We start from the raw sequence: 20935 nt of genomic DNA, 5'->3' as shown, positions 1-20935 counted from the left end.
TCTGGGGAGCGTCAAGTTTTTAAAAAATGCAGTACATATTCTCCTGTTTTATCATGCGTGCAATGATGATCTTGAAGAACGATCTGGCCTTAATGGCCATGTATTCTTATCTCCACTGGGCAAAGCCAGAAGAGGACAGGCCTCCCCTCAGAACTTGTTCCTCTAGGTTTCTTCCTAGGTTCCTGCCTTTCTAGGGAGCTTTTCCTAGCCACCGTGCTTCTGCATGGTTTTAGGCTGAGTTTCTGTATAAGCACTTTGTGACATCTGCTGATGTAAAAAGGGCTTTATACATTTTAAAGAAACTGTTTGTTTGCAGTAACTTATTTGTTGTAATATCGCAAACGGTCAGTTTCACCATTAGGGAATCCAGCTTCAAGGTGTGGTTACAAGAGTCTTAGTCTTGCCGTAAGGGTCTTGCCACATGGTTTGGCTAGCAGTACTAGCATTTTCATTAGGCAGGATGTAGAGCTGTGATTAAGGCCCCAGGTAGATCACACTGTATTAGGCTAATGGGGTCTGAAAGCAGGTTAGCTCATGTCCTACTCAGTTATTTTCCTACGTGTGGTTATACTGTTAGGGTTGTAAAATGCTCCCATTCTGTACTGTGATTCTCTTTTTCCTGATACCGCAGCTCTGGAAAGTACTTCAACGTTTGAGCTGCTAGGAAGATCTGCTTAAGCAGGAAGTTTGTCTGCTAATTTGCTTGTTTCTTGTATCAGGCAAAGCGTTAGCAAAACAACCTGTTAGGGATGTTTAGTTTTTCCTAGTAAGATGTGGCACATAGTTTGACAGTGTTGAACGTTTTCATTTTGATAAAGGCTAGTAGAGCAGTTGTGATTATTTTGCAATTGGTCTATAGGCCCTACACAGGTCTGTCTTTCCCCTTTGACTAGTCTACCGTCCAATAGTATCTATGGCTACGCCTCAAGTTATTTTCCAAGTATGTCAGTGTCTCATGGCCCTGTTCAACTTACACAGAAAACCCCTGGTTTAAGGTAAAATAGCAATTCCTCCAACATTGCAAGAAAGTGCATGAAATTGACAATCATACAGTCAACTTATTTATTTTACTCCATAGCCTGTTGTTGAATTATGTATCCAAATGTAGTTTGCTGAAGTGAAGTGTTATTTTCTCATACCCTTTCAACTTCTAGATACCAGTTTGTTTGAATACTGTCTGCCAGTGTCTTGTCTATCTTGATTTCATTGTGTCTCAGTACAACTGTTGAAGGTCAGGAGACATCCCTCTATCCTTTAGTGTCCTTAGAAATAAAAGCAGACGAGGTAATACTAGCTGGTGGAATACAAACAGGGCATCATTGTCCTATTTTATTGCGTAGTGTCTGCGCTGGTTTAGATGATGGATTAATCATCATGCATTTGATTGATCAGACTAAACACATGTTTTATATGAGAAGATAATTGGCCTGCAAGGGCCCCCAGTTGAGGGCAGTAATTTAGGCCTACCTCACAAAGAGGTGGCTGTATTGGATCTTAATACACATGGTTCTTTTCCTGTGGTCCTGTAGGTCCTTTGTTGCAAAGAAGGTTACCCAGTACTTTATGCTAATAATGAACCAGCTATGGTTACGATTAGGGAGAGTCTAAGACAGATGTTCTGGGCATACTTGAACCAGTGCAATGACTGAGACCTTTTCATTTCGGTCACTGCAAAATTAAAATCTTAAAAGGAGAACAAATATTTTACATAGACAAATAGCCTACATTCAGTATCTTTCACGATCTCACTTCCATACACACACACACACACACACACTTAGGAGTGCTGTTACACTAGCATTCACTGCTTCATGAGGTCATGGCAGGCAGACACCGTATCCGTCGCCATTATGTCTGGGCTGGCTAGTCTAAACACACAGGCTCCCTGTCCACGGGGCTGGATCGACTTCATTGTGTCTGTCCTCTCGACAGCGTTATTAAGAATGGCTGCTTCACGTCGTCTCCTGAGGATTCCATTTATAAATGTATAGTACTGGTGCTGCACCGCCCTCACCCCACCACACTATCGAACGGTCCACTGAAGACCTGGAACTAAATGAGGAGAAGAGGAGAAAGCCAGGGGTGAGAGGGGGGGCTGTGCTGCAGCCTGTAGTCTTTTAGATCTCAGCGTCATGGGTCTGCCTGGTGCTGCAGGTGTCAGTGGCCAGCCGATGTCACAGTCTGACAGGTGGACCGCCCCCCCCAGTGCTCTAATCCTGACACTGCGGGTCCTCGCTGCTGTTGCAGGCGGTCCATCTTGATGCCTGCGGGGAAACAGTGGGCAGGAAAGGGGAGGAAGAGGGAGGTGAAGGGGGTGACTTTGTTTTAAAGGTCAGCATAAAGTATTCAGCAGCAAGCGGCGGTGGTAAGTGTGAGTGTGTGGTGGTCGGTAACTAGATACTGGGCCACAACCCTGAGTTAGGCAGATAGCCTAGTGGTTACGTGTGTTGGGCCACTAACCAAAAGGTTGCTGGTTCAAATCCCTGAGCTGACTAGCTGTTGATGCCCTTGAGCACGGAACTTAACCCTAATTGTTCTTGTAAATTACTCAAATTTAAATGGTATGGCTGTTTAAATTCAAGTGTGTGCTATCATGTCTGAGTGGGAGCCTGTTTCCAGGCCGTGTGTCAAGTGGCTGTTTGTGTGTATATTTCAGCACTGGAAGCTTGTAGATTCAGAACCCTAAGAGCTTTTCAGAGGGTGCTGCTATGTTTTAAGTACTGTGGTGTGTTTGTGTGTGTGGGATGGGGAGTATTGCTTAATACTGCTGCAGCACTTCTAAAGTGGCTGAGGCTGTGTAATGGAAATTCATTGAGGCTTTATCTTGGTTGTTTATTTTGGTATTATAAATGATGTAATGACTTGGCACCATTTCAGTAATTGTTTCTGGATTGAACCATTTGTTTTTACCTGCCGCCATTTCATTGTTGACTGAACTAAACCTAATATTTTGTTTAGCATGTTGTTCCTCTTTAAATGTCCTTAGACATGTGACTCTGACTGCGGTCTCATGTTAGAGGATACGCCACATCATGTATCAAGGTTTGGTTCAATAAGACCACTGTTTCCATGCCAGAGCTGTCTTATTTTGATGGCTTGTGTGTATTTATTCAGCTTAGCTAGCCCCTTCTCCAAGTGTGTGTGTGTGTGTCATGTTTGGGCCGGTCTTGTTGCACTGAAACGGGCAGCAAACAGAGCTACTCCTCTCTGCTCCAGATTTGTGAAAACAAACGAGAATATTTTGTGATTATAGAAAAAGGATGAAAGAATGATTATATGTTTGTCACAAGATTCTGATCAAGGCTGCATGAATTTCATGTTCATGCATGACGGTGTGATGTTTACTATTGAATACTGTAGTACAGCAGACCAAGCCTACCTTGATTTTTTTCACTTACTCAGTAAAAAGAGTCTCAAAGTCAGATGGACGTTTCCAGCTGAATGATGATGGGAGTTTAGTTCCTCCAACGGGAGTAGGCCTTACTCAGCACTACACACACACAGCACCTTCCCCTTTCTCTGCAGTCTAAACACTCCCCTGTCTGTTGTGTGGAGGACTCTATTCTGATGCTGCCAGTCTGTCTGACAGAGAGATCAGACACTGCTGCAGCGAGTTGCCAAGCTAATAGGAATATAAGCAACTTCACTTAGAAAAGCTTAGCTTAGAAGCGTCCAAGCCTAGGATAGGAAAGGAACTAATGGCTTTCGAGCTTATTCAGTGCAGTAGAATTACAATCTATTATAGATGACATGCAAAGAAAGCATTCCTTGACAGCAGGTCCAGTAGCCTTGATTCTATTCTACAGCCTGGTATTGTTGTATTCAAAACAATGTTAATGACTGGAGATTTGGTGCCTATTCAAAGTCAAATGTTCACCTCTGAAACATGACATTCTCCCCTTTTGATCAAAACCATTAAAAGGAACAAATCTACCAAATCCAACCACTAACTTACTCCACCTGTCTCCCTAACTAAAAATACAGGATCCAGGGATAAAGTTGTCCATCAGCTCTTAAACCGTATCTGTTCGCCTCTTCGTCTAAACACCTTCAAAGTAGTTGTGATTTACATTTCTTCAGAGATCCTGAACAGACCTCATTCCTTTCTCCCAGTACACACCCTATCCTGCCAATCCCTGAAGTACTGTAACTATCTAGGCCTCGCACTGCTGAACAGAGGAGCATCATCCCAAATGTTTTCATTACTTCAGTGCAACAGTGTTTTTCCACTCTAGCACCAAGGCCAACAAGCAGCTAAGCTAAGAGGCAGCAAGGTAGCAGCAGTCTTCTGCAGAAGAAGGAAGACAGACCCAAATGTTATTCCAATGTGTTCAAGATAATGTCAGGACAGAGGAAAACACAAGTGGACTAAGTTCATCACTCACTGGTGGTGATGATTTTCCACTGTTAGACACCGAGGCCGATTGGAACTTATGTTCTCCTTTTAGCCAGTTGAATTATCTTGCATTTGAGATGCATCTGCTTTCAGCTGAGACAGTGTTCTATCTATGGCTGGGACAGCTTCCCTGTCTATCTGTACTGTAAGCTAGTATCAGTACTGTAAGCTGGTATAGCTGATAGAGCAATATACTGATCCCCCACTGTGCCAAGAAGCAGGGACTCTCAAACACGCCCACCTCGCTCCTGCTTCTGCTGGTGTTAGTAAACAAACGACAGATAATGTATCACAACTGTGACTATCTCTGCTAAGAACAGGATGGATGTATTACAACTATGAGAAGGCAAGCTGTTAAGAACAGGGTAGGATGCTACTGATCTAAGTCAGTTCTGTGTTAGTAGGTCCACCTTCTCAAATCCTAACCTATCTGCAGCATTTAGAACAGGGAACAGAGGAAGTCAATGATTCTGGCCATATGTTGCATGTAGTGCAACATCCTTTGTTCCAGCCCACAACCCTAAACACCGAACTCAACTAATTGTGGTTTTGAACCAGTACTGTCAAGACAATGATTAGGTGCTGCGGTGGACCAAAAGCTTTACTCTGTACTAAACAGTAACCTTTAGTGGAGTCAGTGTGCTGAACAGTCATTTTGGCCTAGATCAGATCTATCCTAGATTAAGTGATCACAGTGGGCAGAGAGGCTGGTTAGTGTAACTACCTGAATGGCAGCATGTTATGTGTAGCTAAAGAGCAGAGGGTCAAAGTCGTTAAAAATTCAGCTCTAGCAGACGGCGTGCACGGAGTCCTGGTGCCAGTTTCATTATGCCCTCTAATGGTCATGGTCTTTTGTTAGTTTTGGTCTTGCCTCATCGCTCCAACTCCCGTATGGACTCGGGAGAGGCGAAGGTCGAGCTTCATGTGTCCTTCGAAACACAATCCAACCAAGCCGCACTAATTCTTGACACAATGCTCACTTAACCCAGAAGCCAGCCGCACCAATATGTCAGAGAAAACACCGTACACCTGGTGACCTTGTCAGCATGCATTGCGCCCTGTCCGCCACAGGAGTCTCTAATGCGCAACGGGACAAGGACATCCCTGCCGGCCAAACCCTCCTCTAACCCGAACGACGCTGGGCCAGTTGTGCCCTGCTCCATGGGTCTCCCGGCTGCGACAGAGCCTGGACTCGAACCCAGCATCTCTAGCGGCACAGCAAACACTGTCACTTGGGAGGCCATTGGTCATGGTCTTTATGGAATGTTTGGGAAACAGATCCTGAAACTGCTTTCCTACATCAAAGGATGTTATTCAGCCTCTTTATTTCTCCTATGACTCCAACTGTCCTACTTTTAAAGGACGGAGGCTGAGGAGCTGTTTTTGTGGAGGTGGTGCCAGGAAGAAGATGGGAGAACTACTCTCCTGTTTTTCCCCCTGTTCTCTGTGGCGTGACCATAATTAACACCACTGAAACGCACAGGAGGGGGAGAGAGGCGAAGTCAGGCGGGTTAGCGACTCAAGCAGGCGCACGTGTGTGCGTGGTCTGCCAGGAACCCTGTTTATAAATATCCCTGCCTACACTGCTGCATCGTGGGATGCTGAGGCTCATCGTGTGGCGGCTGTGCTCTCCGCAGTGTATGAGATAATCTGCTGTTTTTTATGAGGGAAGAAGAACCGATATTATGAGGCTATGCCCCCGTACTCTTACAAATTGAGAGAACAGATTTTAAAAAAGCTTTAACCTACTTCATTTGCAGCCAATTTGAAAAAGTGTTTCTTATTAGGCTTATTTGTCAACAAAATAGCCGATGCCACTTCTGTTAATTTAATTGTATTCTCTCAAAAGACTTCCATGTGAAACTAAAGTAAATGGGAGATTGCTATAGTGGAGCGCTTGTTCCACATTTTGTTACATTACATCTTTATTCTAAAATGTATTAAATAAATACAATTCTCAATCTACACACAATACCCCATAATGACAAAGCATTGTAGACATTTTTGCAAAAAAAAAAAAAAAAAAAAAAATAACTTATTTACATAAGTATTCAGACCCTTTGTTATGAGACTTGAAATTGAGCTCAGGTGCATCCTGTTTCCATTGATCATCCTTGATGTTTCTACAACTTGATTGGAGTCGACCTGTGGTAAATTCAATTGATTGGACGGGATTTGGAAAGGCACACATAAGGTCCCACAGTTGACAGAACATGTCAGAGCAAAAACCAGGCCATGCGGTCAAAGTAATTGTCCGTAGAGCTCCGAGACAGGATTGTGTCAAGCACAGATCTGGGCAAAAGTACCAAAAAATATTCTGCAGCATTGAAGGTCCCCAAGAACATAGTGGCCTCCATCATCCTTAAATGGAAGAAGTTTGGAACTACCAAGACTCTTGCTAGAGCTGGCTGCTCGGCCAAACTGTGCAATCGTGGGAGAAGGGCCTTGGTCAGGGAGGTGACCAAGAACCCGGTGGTCACTCTGACAGAGCTCCAGAGTTCCTCTGTGGAGATGGGAGAACCTTCCAGAAGGACAACCAGGAATGGCTTCCGGACAAGTCTCTAAATGTCCTTGAGTGGCCCAGGCAGAGCCCAATCGAACATCTCTGGAGAGACCTGAAAATAGCTGTGCAGCGACGCTCCCCATCCAACCAGACAGAGCTTGAGAGGATATGCAGAGAATAATGGGAGAAACTCCCCAAATACAGGTGCGCCAAGCTTGTAGCATCATACCCAAGAGGACTCGAGACTATAATTGCTGCCAAAGGTGCTTCAACAAAGTAATGAGTGGAGGGTCTGAATACTTGTGATATTTCAACAACTTAAAAAAAAAAACATTTGCTAAAGTTTCTAAAACTTGTTTTTGCTTTGCCATTATGGGTTATTGTGTGTAGATTGATAGGGGGGGGGGACAATTTAACACATTTTAGATTAAGGCTGTAACGTAACAAAGTGGAAAAAGTCAAGGGGTCTGAATACTTTCCAAATGCACTGTACCCCCCCCGCAGTTCTTCTTGTAAATAAACATAATTGCTTGCGTGAATAGAGCTGGATAAGGTGATGTGCTGGCAGGCACCAGCATTGTAAAGACGTGTCTGTGTTGAACAAACTGTCCCAAAACAGCCTCCCTCTCCAATTCCATTAGCAATATTTGTCGGCAGCCGTTAGGCCTGCTGATGGTGGGATCACATTTACGGAGTGTGTGTGTCCACCCACTGTGAATGTGTAAGTGTGTGGAGGGGATGGGAGGTTTGTGTGTGTGTGTGTGTGAGTGAGAAAAGATTGTCAGTATTCTTCAGGAGAGAATACTGACACTCTCTCACACAGTAGCATCTATGGTTGTAGCTCACCACAAACACATCTAGGCAAGGACTTGATCATCAGTTGAATCAGGTTGTTAAATATCTGTGGAGTTTAAATGAAGACTCTATGCATGCGATATAAAGCCTTTGTTTGTGGGACCAAGCCTGAGCACCACATGAGACTAAGTTTAAAATGGGTCTGAGTGTGTGTGTGTTTTTCTTGTACTAATAGAGACTATGGTGTGTGTGTGTTTCTATCTCTATAGGAAACCCTGCCTGTCTGTCCTGATTTCCTTTGCATCCGTTTGCCTGCGATCACAGATTAACACAGAGACTTCACTGACTAATTCCTGAATTGATCTTTGTACCATAAATATTGATTCTCACCATCCAAAATAAGTAACACAGGCCTGCTTGTACAGTCGTATTGGCGCAAATATGCTCTAATGGAAAAACTGGCAGTTTCGGACCAACAAACGCTTTTACAGTTTCTCTCTGTTCTTCCAAATAGTATAAAATTCAATAGACTTACACTCAGCCCAAAATACTTTTCCTATTGCGTAAAATTAATATTTTATTCTAATCAGTTTTCCGACTGAAAAATGTTAGGTTTATTTACACGGTGGGATGGTCAAGATGTAACGGGACAGCTGAAGTGTACAGGTACAGCAGACCTATTCTGTAACAGATCTATTGTAGTGTCTTTTGGCTGAAGACACAGCGCTGGCTGCCGTCAATATCTCCAGATCTCCTCAGAGTAACAGATCTTCCAAGCCTTGTATTGACATTGGAAAGTATTGGCAGTTGATAACTGTTGCTGCAATTCTTGAGTTTTTCACATGAAGACCGAGTTGGGAGTTTGTGGGCGACCCCTTGAGTCTGAACATCTTTTACTGTCACTTTGAGCTCAAGCTTTTTCCCATCTTGCTTTTGGAGAGAGTGCAGACCAACGTTGAAGCAGAAAGAAACCTAGAAAGTTGTAAAGTATATGTTTACTACTAAAGGAGAATCGAGTGCTTAGATGATCAGTGTGATGAACCAGAAGGGAATTGGAATGTCTTTTCCTTTGACATTTGTGAATGGAGAATCCTGACTGGTTTTGTGCTCCCCTGTGCACTGCATTCTGATTCTACGGCAACAGCGCCATCTACAGTCATTTTCTACAAACTACTTTGCCATCTAATAGAGCCTCATCTACAGCTTCTAGAATCATCATCGTCGCCTCATTTTAATAGAGGGACATTTGACTGGTACATCGTGGGAGGAACTGATCTGATATGAGTGCACTCACATTTTATTATTACTGTATTGAACAAAACTATTGTTGTGAATGAATGTGCATTGAAAACAAACTATTTAAACAGTAGATTAATTGAAACATTTGTCACTGAGTCCTTGCCATATTCTTCCTTCAGTAGATATTACATGTTTTCCCTTGCCTTTATGAGATAACATTGCTTTAGATCGCAGTCCCCCTTTGTACCGCAATAGACTGTATGCACATTGTACATAGTAACTCTAAAGTAGTTCCTACAGTGTGTTGCACATTGTTTTTGGGGAAATAAAGGTATTATTTTATATTCTCTGCTACCCCAAAATCTACCAAAGACTTTCTGGCCTAAAATCTTACCCACTCTTCTACACTCCTTCATGGAAAAGGGGTGAGCCCATCCCTCTATCCAAAAGCACCTCTCTGGGCCTGCAGCCGTCCCCAAACTACCATCCCCAAAGACCAGCCCCCTTCAATCCCCCTGAGAGGAGAAACCTGGGAGTGTCGTGTTGTGGTAACAACATGCAGATAGAGATGGTTTTAACCATGTTCAGAGAACCACACACAGAGATGAGGGAATGGGCTCCATCCCCCCAGGGAGATGTGGTGCAAGCACATATTCAGTCCCAGCCAATATCTGGAAGGAAGGATGGAGTAAATCTGTAAACACATGGAACCATTTGGGGGAAATTAGGAGACATGCTATGGGTATGTTTTCATTATAGTGAATGTACCATGAGTTTACAATGACAACCTGACATATTGTGGCTCTGAATCTTCTCCTGTCTGTTGCAGATTTGTGTACAAGACCTTGGCAGATGGTAGATTTGCAAACCCTATTAAAGTCAACCGCCAGTTGAATGACTCAACACTCAGACTGTCGTTATTTGGGGGTTTGCAAACATCTAAGTCTTGAGAATTAGCGATGGCTCCAAGCTGATCTAACCCCCGTTGTGCGGCTCAAAGCTGATCCAACCCCCGTTGTGTAGCTCAAAGCTGATCCAACCCCCGTTGTGTAGCTCAAAGCTGATCTAACCCCCGTTGTGCGGCTCAAAGCTGATCCAACCCCCGTTGTGCGGCTCAAAGCTGATCCAACCCCCGTTTTGCGGCTCAAAGCTGATCCAACCCCCGTTTTGCGGCTCAAAGCTGATCCAACCCCCGTTGTGCGGCTCAAAGCTGATCCAACCCCCGTTGTGCGGCTCAAAGCTGATCCAACCCCCGTTGTGCGGCTCAAAGCTGACTGTCATTTTTTATTGTCAAAACATTTGTGGTCTTCATCCACTCTCAATCAGTTTAGATCCAACAAAGTGATTGAGGAAGATGCTTTACATCACCACAGTTTAAGTAGTAGTAGTAACATTTGTGGACTTCATTGTAGTTTGTAATGAGTTTTGATTTTGCATGTGCAGTACTTCTCTCTCTACATGCTGCATTGGTCATTCAGCTATACTGTATGTAGTTCTTATTCTGTCTCAATTTGTCGCAACAATACCATTATTTAACTGAACATGGGCCCCTAGCCATGTCAGTGCAGTCATCACCAAATGTCTGGGTGGCTACTTACTGCCTAGTATGTAACACACCGACCATCATGTGTTTGGGGCCTGGGGGTGAGAAAACAAAAGGATTGTCTGCCTCTCCCAGACCCAGCAATGAATTTGAGCTCTTAGCTGATGTGGGGTTTTTCTGTTGGCCTTTGATTTATTTTTAAGGAAGAGAATGGAATGTTAGGCTAATGCGGTTATGAGAATGAAGGATTCTGTTGGGTCGAACATTCCAAACATACGCCGCTGTTATGGATGTGCTCATTCTGGTCAAAGGACACTATGCATCTCCTGTGTTGATCAACCCCGGCCAACGGCTCTGCACCCCCCCTCTTCTCCTTCATCCAAATGCAGACAGCTGATGTTCTGAAAAGAGCTGCAAAATCTGGATCCTTACTAATCAGCTGGGCTAGACAATCTGGACCCTCTCTTCCTAAAATGATCTGCCTCCATTGTTGCAACCCCTATGACTAGTCTGTTCAACCTCTCTTTCCTATCGTCTGAGATTCCTAAAGATTGGAAAGCGGCCGCGGTCATCCCCCTTTTCGAAGGGGGCGACACTCTAGACCCAAACTGTTACAGACCTATATCCATCCTGCCCTGCCTTTTTAAGTCTTCGAAAGCCAAGTGAGCAAACAGATTTCGAAACCCACCGTACCTTCTCCGCTATGCAATCTGGTTTCCGAGCTGGTCACGGGTGCACCTCAGCCACACTCAAGGTCCTAAACGATATCATAACCGCCATCGATAAAAGACAATACTGTGCAGCTGTCTTCATCGACATGGCCACGGCTCTCGACTCTGTCAATCACCGTATTCTTATCAGCAGACTCGACAGCTTTGGTTTCTCTAATGACTGCCTCGCCTGGTTCACCAACTACTTCTCAGACAGAGTTCAGTGTGTCAAATCGGAGGGCCTGTTGTCCGGACCTCTGGCAGTCTCTATGAGGGTGCTCAGGGTTCAATTTCTCTTTACATATCAACGATGTCGCTCTTGCAGCTGGCGAATCTCTGATCTACCTCTACGCAGACGACACCATTCTGTATACATCTGGCCCTTCTTTGGACACTGTGTTAACTTCTTGGATATAGGGGCGCTCTTTTAATTTATGGATAAAAAAACGTTCCCGTGTTAAACAAGATATTTTGTCATGAAAAGATGCTCGACTATGCATATAATTGACAGCTTTGGAAAGAAAACACTCTGACGTTTCCAAAACTGCAAAGATATTGTCTGTGAGTGCCACAGAACTAATGCTACAGGCGAAACCAAGATGAAATTTCATACAGGAAGTGCCCCAGATTTTGAATGCGCTGTGTTCCAATATCTCCTTATATGGCTGTGTATGGGTCACGAATGAGCTTAGACTTTCTGTCGTTTCCCCAAGGTGTCGACAGCATTGTGACGTATTTGTAGGCAAATCATTGGAAGATTGACCTTAAGAGACTACATCTACCAGGTGGCCGCTTGGTGTCCTCCGTTGCAATTATTGCGTAATCTCCAGCTGCGTGTATTTTTCGTTTTGCTTCGAGGAGAAACACAGCTGCCACAAATTATTTATCACCGAATAGATATGTGAAAAACACCTTGAGGATTGATTCTAAACAATGTTTGCCATGTTTCTGTCGATATTATGGAGTTAATTTAGATTTTTTTCTTAGCCAAACGTGATGAACAAAATGGAGCGATTTCTCCTACACAAATAATATTTTTGGAAAAAATGAACATTTGCTATCTAACTGAGTCTCCTCATTGAAAACATCCGAAGTTCTTGAAAGGTAAATTATTTATTTGAATGCTTTTCTTGTTTTTGTGAAAATGTTGCCTGCTGAATGCTAGGCTTAATGCTATATGCTAGCTATCAATACTCTTACACAAATGCTTGTGTAGTTATGGTTGAAAAGCATATTTTGAAAATCTGAGATGACAGTGTTGTTAACAAAAGGCTAAGCTTGTGAGTGAATATATTTCTTTCATTTCATTTGCCATTTTCATGAATAGTTAACGTTGCGTTATGGTAATGAGCTTGAGGCTATAATTACGCTCCCGGATACGGGATTGCTCGACGCTAGAGGTTAACAAACCTCCAAACGAGCTTCAGCTTCATACAACTATCCTTCCGTGGATTCCAACTGCTCTTAAATGCAAGTCAAATGAAATGCATGCTCTTCAACTAATCGCTGCCCGCTCCCACCCACCCCACCAGCATCACTACTCTGGACAGTTCTGACTTAGAATATGTGAACAACTAAAAATACCTAGGTGTCTGGCTAGACTGTAAAATCTCCTTCAAGACTCACATTAAGCATCTTCAATCCAAGGTTAAATCTAGAATCAGCTTCTTATTTCGCAACAAAGCATTGTTTGTTGCGATGTTTTAAATATTTATTTTTTAGTTATTTCACCTTTATTTAACCAGGTAAGCTAGTTGAGAACAAGTTCTCATTTACAACTGCGACCTGGCCAAGATAAAGCAAACCAGTGCGACACAAACAACAACAGTTACACATGGAATAAACAAGCGTACAGTCAATAACACAATAGAAAAAAAAGAAAGTATGCTGCCAAACATACCCTCTTAAAACTGACTATCCTACCGATCCTTGACTTCGGTGATGTCATTTACAAAATAGCCTCCAACCCTCTACTTAGCAAATTGGATGCTGTCTATCACAGTGCCATCCGTTTTGTCACCAAAGCCCCATATACTACCCACCACTGCGACTTGTATGCTCTCGTTGGCTGGCCCTCAATTCATATTCGTCGCCAAACCCACTGGCTCCAGGTCATCTAGAAGTCTTTGCTAGGTAAAGCTCTGCCTTATCTTAGCTCACTGGTCACCATAGCAACACCCACCCGTAGCACGTGCTCCAGACGGTATATTTCACTGGTCATCCCCAAAGCCAACACCTCCTTTGACCGCCTTTCCTTCCAGTTCTCTGCTTCCAATGACTGGAACGATTTGCAAAAATCACTGAAGTTGGAGACTTATCTCCCTCACTAACTTTAAGCATCAGCTTAAAGCAGCTCACCGATCGCTGCAGCTGTACACAGCCCATCTGTAAATAGCCCATCCAACGATCTACCTCATCCCCATATAGTTTTCATTTACTTTTTTTGCTCTTTTGCACACCAGTATTTCTACTTGCACAGCATCATCTGCACATCGATCACTCCAGTGTTAATTTGCTAAATCGTAATTACTTCGCTACTATTGTCTATTTATTGCCTTCATTTGCGCACACTGTATACACATTTGTCTATTGTTTGTTTATTCCATGTGTAACTCTTGTTGTTTGTGTCGCACTACTTTGCTTTATCTTGGCCAGGTCGCAGTTGTAACTGAGAACTGGTTCTCAACTGGCCTACCTGGTTAAATAAAGGTGAAATAAAAAATCTTGATAAGATCCATGGAGACATGATATCATCCATTCTCTGGTTGAATGTCAGGTGAAAAACTACTGAACTCTGTGCTGACATCATATACGTACACTACAAACTCACTCTACAACCCCCCACCAAACAACCCTGCACCAAACAACGAGCCCCCACAGCTGGTTGGTTGGCATAGCCCTGTTGAGAGGGGTGGGTAAGGGTATTGTGAGGGGGGGTTAAGACTGTAGCTTAGTAGTCCAGGGGGTGATTATAGTCATTTGTATTGGCTTGAGGAGAGTCTGGTATTTACTGGTATTACTGTGTATAGTACTGGCTCTGACCCCTCCTGCTCCTTAATTACTGTGTGTGTGTGTGTGTGTGTGTGTGTGTGTGTGGACTGCAGACAGTGTGGTGGCAGACTGCGGCCTCATATGTATGGGCCCTGACACTGACCCACCCACTTCTAATGAGAGTTTCCTTTTGTCATGCTGTTTTACACAGTCCTCTGTCTCCCATAACATTCATAGTCATAGTCATATAATCCTCTCATGTTTACATTATAATATAGGCGATCTACAGGGTCCTTTAGCTCTAAGGTCTATCCGTGACCATATCTATGGAGGAAATGGGGCCTGGGAGAGTTTCTGTTCATTCAGACGTCCTTCTGTGGATGACCCTGCAGTGTTTCCCCTATGTATTTTCATGTAGGCGTGTTGCAGAGGCCCCCGAATCTGCATCCAGGGCTAACCAAACAAATGTATTCCATTGAAGAAAAATGTAAGTGGGGTCAATGGGCAAGGTAGCCCTCCTAATTTATAATAAGGGGAAACACTGTCCCTCCGTATTAACCACTAGGGACTACAATGGTTTGGTTTATTCTCCTGGAGTGTCTTACCTTTAGATGATGAAATGGGTCCCCACGGTTACCCCGCGGCCACTGCTGTGTTTCGGCTGGAGCTGGGAGTCTGTCATTGCATGAATTATGTAAATATTCCTTTGCAGATTGCTGTGGGAGTCCCCAGACCCCTAATGTGATTATATTACTAAATAGAGGGAAGCAGGCTCGCCTCGGGTCTTTTTGTGTGTGGGTCAGGATATAAACTAGTAGTGTGTTTCTATGCTGTACGACAGGGGGGATTGGGAGTGAGGCTTTGGATCTCAATCTAGTCTGGACTATAGTCCCCTCTCACCCCATCTCGTTTGTATAATTAGTGATTCGGGTGGATAAAGTTGGAGATATTGGATTCAGGCATGTGTATATGAAACAATTATTTCTGATATGATGAGGACTGTGGGTGTGGAGAAAGTCACATGTTTGCAGATTGTGATTACATTTTTTTGTAGTAACAACCCTCCTAATTTCAGTGATTGAGGGGATTCACAAATTAAAAACAGTAGCATCCAAAGCTGCCTCTGATAATTACATTTCCATAGTAGCAAATTGAGGTACCATAACCCCGTTCAATCCATAAACAAACCCACAACAAAATGGTTAGATTTGCCCTGATCCATGACCCCATCACACTCTCCGTCCAGGCAGTGCCACCACTTGAAAATGACAAAGTAAACTACAAATTGTCCCTTTTAAAAGGAACTCATTAGTCTACTCTTATCTGTAGTAAGCCAGACATCAGGATGTGTTTTTGGTTTGACTGAGGCAGTCCAGGTGTCTGCTCCGCATCGCTCCCCCAGACTCCCCCAGCGCTGCCTCAAGATCAAAGCAGACACACATACACAATACGGTGGGGCTATAAAACTGGTTTGCAATTTCCCTGTCTATCAGCGGGCACACAAACAGCCCTCTCCCTGATGCCACTGTAATGATTTTTTATTTATGACAGCCCAAAATTCCACTTCATTATTTTTTCTGTGAAGTTCCCTGAGGTTCTGGTCAAGGCTGAGTGCTTCAGTCTATACTTCACTGCACTCTCTATTTCACTCTACACTCTCGCTCTCCTTCTCTGTCATTCCCTTTCTGTCTTTCTGGCCGTGTGTGTGTGTGTGTGTGTGTGTGTGTGTGTGTGTGTGTGTGTGTGTGTGTGTGTGTGTGTGTGTGTGTGTGTGTGTGTGTGTGTGTGTGTGTGTGTGTGTGTGTGTGTGTGGTGAAAAAAAGCACACCACTGGTGGCAGTGTCAGCACTTTCTTGTGTGTCTGAGGGAGAGGAGGAGAGAGAGTGAGTTGGAATAGTCTGACTCCTCTCACTGACAGACATCTTATCCTTCATAACTCTTCTGATGTTAGAGCAAAATGTACTGTGTGCTTTTCTAGTCAGTCTTTCTTCCTTTGACTAACACCATATTTGTGTGTGTGTGTGTGTGTGTGTGTTTGCATCTGCATGTATTCCTTTGTGTGTGTTTTATATAGTGTTCCCCTCAGCAGACAAGTACATGCATGTCTCCCAGCTCTTCATATTGTTGTTATGACCTGATGTCACCTGATCTCCTAACGCAATTGTTCCGTCTGTGTTTCAGATCTGCTGCCTCCAGTCGGGCGAACAAAGGAGGGGAGAAGAGGCTGATCCTTCCCACAATCCTTTAGTCACTGGGCCTACTGATCCGGACCACTGCTCTGCCTTCTCACTTCCCTCTCCCCCCCACCCTAAGGCAGGCAAGCTGTGGGGCAGTAGGATCAGGGCAGCAGTAAGGACTGATTGATGCTCTGTGGGGATGAGACCTGGCTGCTGAAGGCCAGTGGAGACTGCTCCCATTCTCCGCTCGCCTGGCTTTATGTGCGTGTCTGCAGGCTGCCCTACGCGCAGCAGCAGCAGAGCCACCCCCCACGTCAGCCACGGTGGCCACCCCGAGCCATCCAGACATGCCCACCGAGACCCTGCCGTCGCTGGCAGATAGCAAACCCACCGGCCCTGGGGCAGCCTTTGTCTCCACTGTCCCCCTGCGCATACTCAACAAGGGACCCGAGTACTTCCGGCGCCAGGTGGAAACCAACCCTAAGCGGCTGAGCGCCGTGGAGCGGTTGGAGGCGGACAAGTCCAAGTACGTGAAGAGCCAGGAGGTCATCAACGCCAAGCAGGAGCCTGTCAAGCTCCAGCTGCTGGCCAAGCCACCTGTCTGCCCCGCCGTGGCCAAGAGAGGGGCGAATGGTGGCGGTTGTGGTGGGGTGGCCCTCAAGACATTCAATAACAACTCCAAGTCGGACACGTGCGCCACCACCAGCAAACGGGAGAACCTTAACCTGGAGATCCTCAAGAACCTCCTGAACAGCTCCGGCTCGGTCTCTGAGGGCCACGCTAAAAGCGCTACTTTAAAACCTGGGGCCAGGACCTTGGCCCCACACCGCTCCACCCCCACACCCACCACAGACTGCACTGAGCCCACCAGCCTCCGTTCCGTCGCCAAGTCCCTCAAGGTGCCTCCGCCTGCACCTGGCCGACAGAGCCCCCAGGGGGGGAACCTGAACCTCAGCCGCCGGCTGCTGGAGGAGCGGGGCGAGGGCAATCACTCACCCCTCCATGCCTCCCACAGCTCCTCCGACATCCGCAGGCTGTGCAACGGTAAGCCTCTAAGGGCGGCCCGAAGCAGCAGCAGCTCCGCACCTCCCTTACCCCCCAAGCCCAGTACCAAAGTCCTGGCCCCCCTCTGCGACAATGCCCCTCAGTCCCCTGAGAGGGAGCCTCTGCCGCCCTCCTCTGCCACCCCAGATGAGCAGTTGGAGCTAGAGTTGGGGAGCTCGTTGGCCCGCCGGCCCTCTCTGCACCGCTCCAAGTCGGACCTGAGCGACCGGTATGCGCGGGCAGGCGCCGACGTGGAACGCTTCTTTAACTACTGTGGGCTGGACCCTGAGGAGCTGGAGAGCGTGGGCGTGGAGAGCTTTGCCCGCGCCAACTCCGACATAATCTCCCTCAACTTCCGCAGCGCTAGCATGATCAGCTCGGACTGTGACCAATCACGGCATAGCAACGAGGACATGACGGACGAGGAGGAAGACGTGAGCGAACGCGTGCCGTACGGAATCTCGGCCGTGGAACGAAACGCCCGCGTCATCAAATGGCTGTACAGCATCAAACAGGCGCGCGAGTCGCAGAAAGTGTCTCATGTCTAAAAGAGAAGGAAGAAACAAACTATTAGATGGTCCTTGCAACAAAACAAAACAAAAAAGACTTCCGATGGAATGAAGGTCTTTGGACACTCTGAATCTCTGAATGTCAAAGTATTGACTGGCAAGACGCCCTTGGATGGATCTTGCGGTCGCTATTGCGTTCAGTGTTTGTTGTCCTCTGAATCTGCATGGCTCCTCCCACCCACCCGTCACTGCGGCCTCCAGCAACAGGTTTAGGAAAATATTGCCTTTTTCAAGATGGCAGCAGTTCAGTTCCGTCTCTTCGAGCAGTACAGCTCTCTCTCATTGTTATGCTTTCTGTCTGTTTAGACCAGCACAATGACGCCAGCTCTTTTTAGATGTCTTCTTAATGTCCTTTCTTTCTGAACAACACTGAGCCTGGAAGCCATACGGGTGTGAATGCAGCGCTTCAGTGTGTAACCAGTCTTTAGTCTGATAATTCTGAGCTTTGAGTGTCTATAGAAAAAAACTTCCTTGAAAAAAGGGCTGTGAAAGCATGGTACAGTCCAAACCTGCTTCACCCCTTTGGTACCAGGAGAGTTTGTTTGGTACATTCCAGACCCTGCCCCCTTCCCGGGGAAACCCCATATTTATCCCCTTTTTCAGTGTTACTATGGTGATAGCATTCAGGCAGCATCATGAAATAATTCAGCATTACGTGGTTTTTGCTTCTGTTTAGTTTGTTGTCCATAACATTCTCATTGGCAGTTTGATTTTGTGGTACTTGCTTTTTTTAAAGATATGTGTAAATGCTGTAAGAAAATGTATATAATTTCAAAACTGTTAGATGTTTGTCAGAGGGCGCCTATTAAGCTAACTTACTACATTGTTCAGTCTTCTCTCTTGGCTTGACTGTGAGACTGCGTCAAACCCAGTTCATGATCAAATTTTTACGACGTTATGATGACATACACTACTGTTCAAAAGTTTGGGGTCACTTAGAAATGTCCTGGTTTTTGAAAGAAAAGCTTATTTTTTTTGTACATTAAAATAACATACAATTGATCAGAAATACAGTGTAGACATGGTTAATGTTGTAAATTACTATTGTAGCTGGAAACGGCAGATTTTGAATGGAATATCTACATAGGCGTACAGAGGCCCATTATCAGAAACCATCACTCCTGTGTTCCAATGGCACGTTGTGTTAGCTAATCTAAGTTTCTAATTTGAAAAGGCTAATTGATCATTAGAAAATTGCAATTGTTAGCACAGCTGAAAACTGTTGTGTTGATTAAAGAAGCAATACAACTGGCCATTTAGACTAGTTGAGTATCTGGAGCATCAGCATTTGTGGGTTCGATTACAGGCTCAAAATGGCCAGAAACAAATCACTTTCTTCTGAAACTCATCAGTCTATTCTTGTTCTGAGAAATGAAGGCTATTTCATGCGAGAAATTGCCAAGCAACTGAAGATCTCTTACTACTCCCTTCACAGAACAGCACAAACTGGTTCTAACCAGAATAGAAAGGAGTGGGAGGCCCCGGTGCACAACTAAGCAAGAGGACAAGTACATTAGTGTCTAGTTTGAGAAACAGAAGCCTCACCTAGCCTCTTCATTAAATAGTACCCAGAAAACACCAGTCAACAGTGAAGAGGCGACTCCGGGATGCTGGCCTCGCAATGACAAAGCCATATCTCAGACTGGCCAATAAAAAGAAAAGATTAAGATGGGCAAAAGAACACAGAGATTGGACAGAGGAATTCTGCCTAGATGACCAGCATCCCGGAATCGCCTCTTCGCTGTTGACGTTGAGACTGGTGTTTTGCAGGTACTATTTGATGAAGCTGCCTGTTGAGGACTTTTGAGGCGTCTGTTTCTCAAACTAGACACTAATGTACTTGTCCTCTTGCTCAGTTGTGCACCGGGGCCTCCCACTCTTTTTGTTCTGGTTAGAGCCCGTTTGTGCTGTTCTGTGAAGGGAGTAGTACACAGCATTGTACAAGATCTTCAGTTTCTTGGCAATTTTTCGCATGAAATAGCCTTCATTTCTCAGAACAAGAATAGACTGATGAGTTTCAGAAGAAAGTTCTTTGTTTCTAGCCATTTTGAGCCTGTAATCAAACCCACAAAGGCTGATGCTCCAGATAATCAACTAGTCTAAAGAAGGCCAGTTTTAATGCTTCTTTAAATTAACACAACAGTTTTCAAAGGAGTTTTCTAGTGATCAATTAGCCTTTTGATAATGATGATAAATGATAAATGATAAACTAACACAACGTGCCATTGGAACACAGGAGTGATGGTTGCTGATAATGGGCCTCTGTACGCCTATGTAGATATTCCATTAAAAATCAGTCTTTTCCAGCTACAATAGTCATTTACAACATTAACAATGTCTACACTGTATCCCTGATAAATTTGATGTTATTTTAATGGACAAGTGACCCCAAACTTTTTAACTGTAGTGTACATGTTCAGTATATTGGAGTTGGAACTGTTTTGGTACTCAGTACTTCAAAATGAAGGCAATTAATTGTGTTCACTTTCATTTATTTTGCATTATTTCAATAAATGGCTTGTTTTGCCGTCTACTTCGGAAAGTTTTGTGAGTATTATTTCATAAAAATGTGTATGTGGACACCCATTCAAATGAGTGGATTCGGCATTTTCAGCCACACCCGTTGCTGACAGGTGTATAAAATCAAGCACACAGACATGTGATCTCCATACACAAACATTGGCAGTAGAATGGCCTTACTGAAGAGCTCAGTGACTTTCAACATGACACTGTCATAGAATGCCACCTTTCCAAGTCAGTTCGTCAAATGTCTAGAGCTGCCCCAGTCAACTGTAAGTGCTGTTATTGTGAAGTGGAAACACCTAGGCACAACAACTGCTCAGCCGTGAAGTGGTAGGCCACACAAGCTCACAGAACGGAACTGCCGAGTGCTGAAGCGCATAGAGTGTAAAATCATCTGTCCTCTGTTTCAACACTCACTACCGAGTTCCAAATTGTCTCTGGAAGC

General features: G+C 44.7%; 1 protein-coding gene across 1 annotated transcript in view; it reads left to right on the top strand.

Moving 5' to 3' along the window:
• The window catches only part of LOC118394576 (protein FAM110B-like), a 59859-nt gene extending 39350 nt beyond the window's left edge, over positions 1-20509 (top strand). The window contains exon 2 of the mRNA XM_035787882.2: positions 16359-20509. Within this exon, the coding sequence (XP_035643775.1) occupies positions 16702-17946 (1245 nt within the window). The 5' untranslated portion in view covers positions 16359-16701 and the 3' untranslated portion in view covers positions 17947-20509. The remainder of the gene's footprint in view (positions 1-16358) is intronic.
• The last annotated feature ends 426 nt before the right edge of the window (positions 20510-20935 follow it).

This window comes from Oncorhynchus keta, chromosome 15 (genome assembly GCF_023373465.1).
Source record: "Oncorhynchus keta strain PuntledgeMale-10-30-2019 chromosome 15, Oket_V2, whole genome shotgun sequence".
NCBI classification, from domain to species: domain Eukaryota; kingdom Metazoa; phylum Chordata; class Actinopteri; order Salmoniformes; family Salmonidae; genus Oncorhynchus; species Oncorhynchus keta.
The sequence above is the reverse complement of the archived record's forward strand: the minus strand, read 5'-3'. Positions and strand labels throughout refer to the sequence as shown.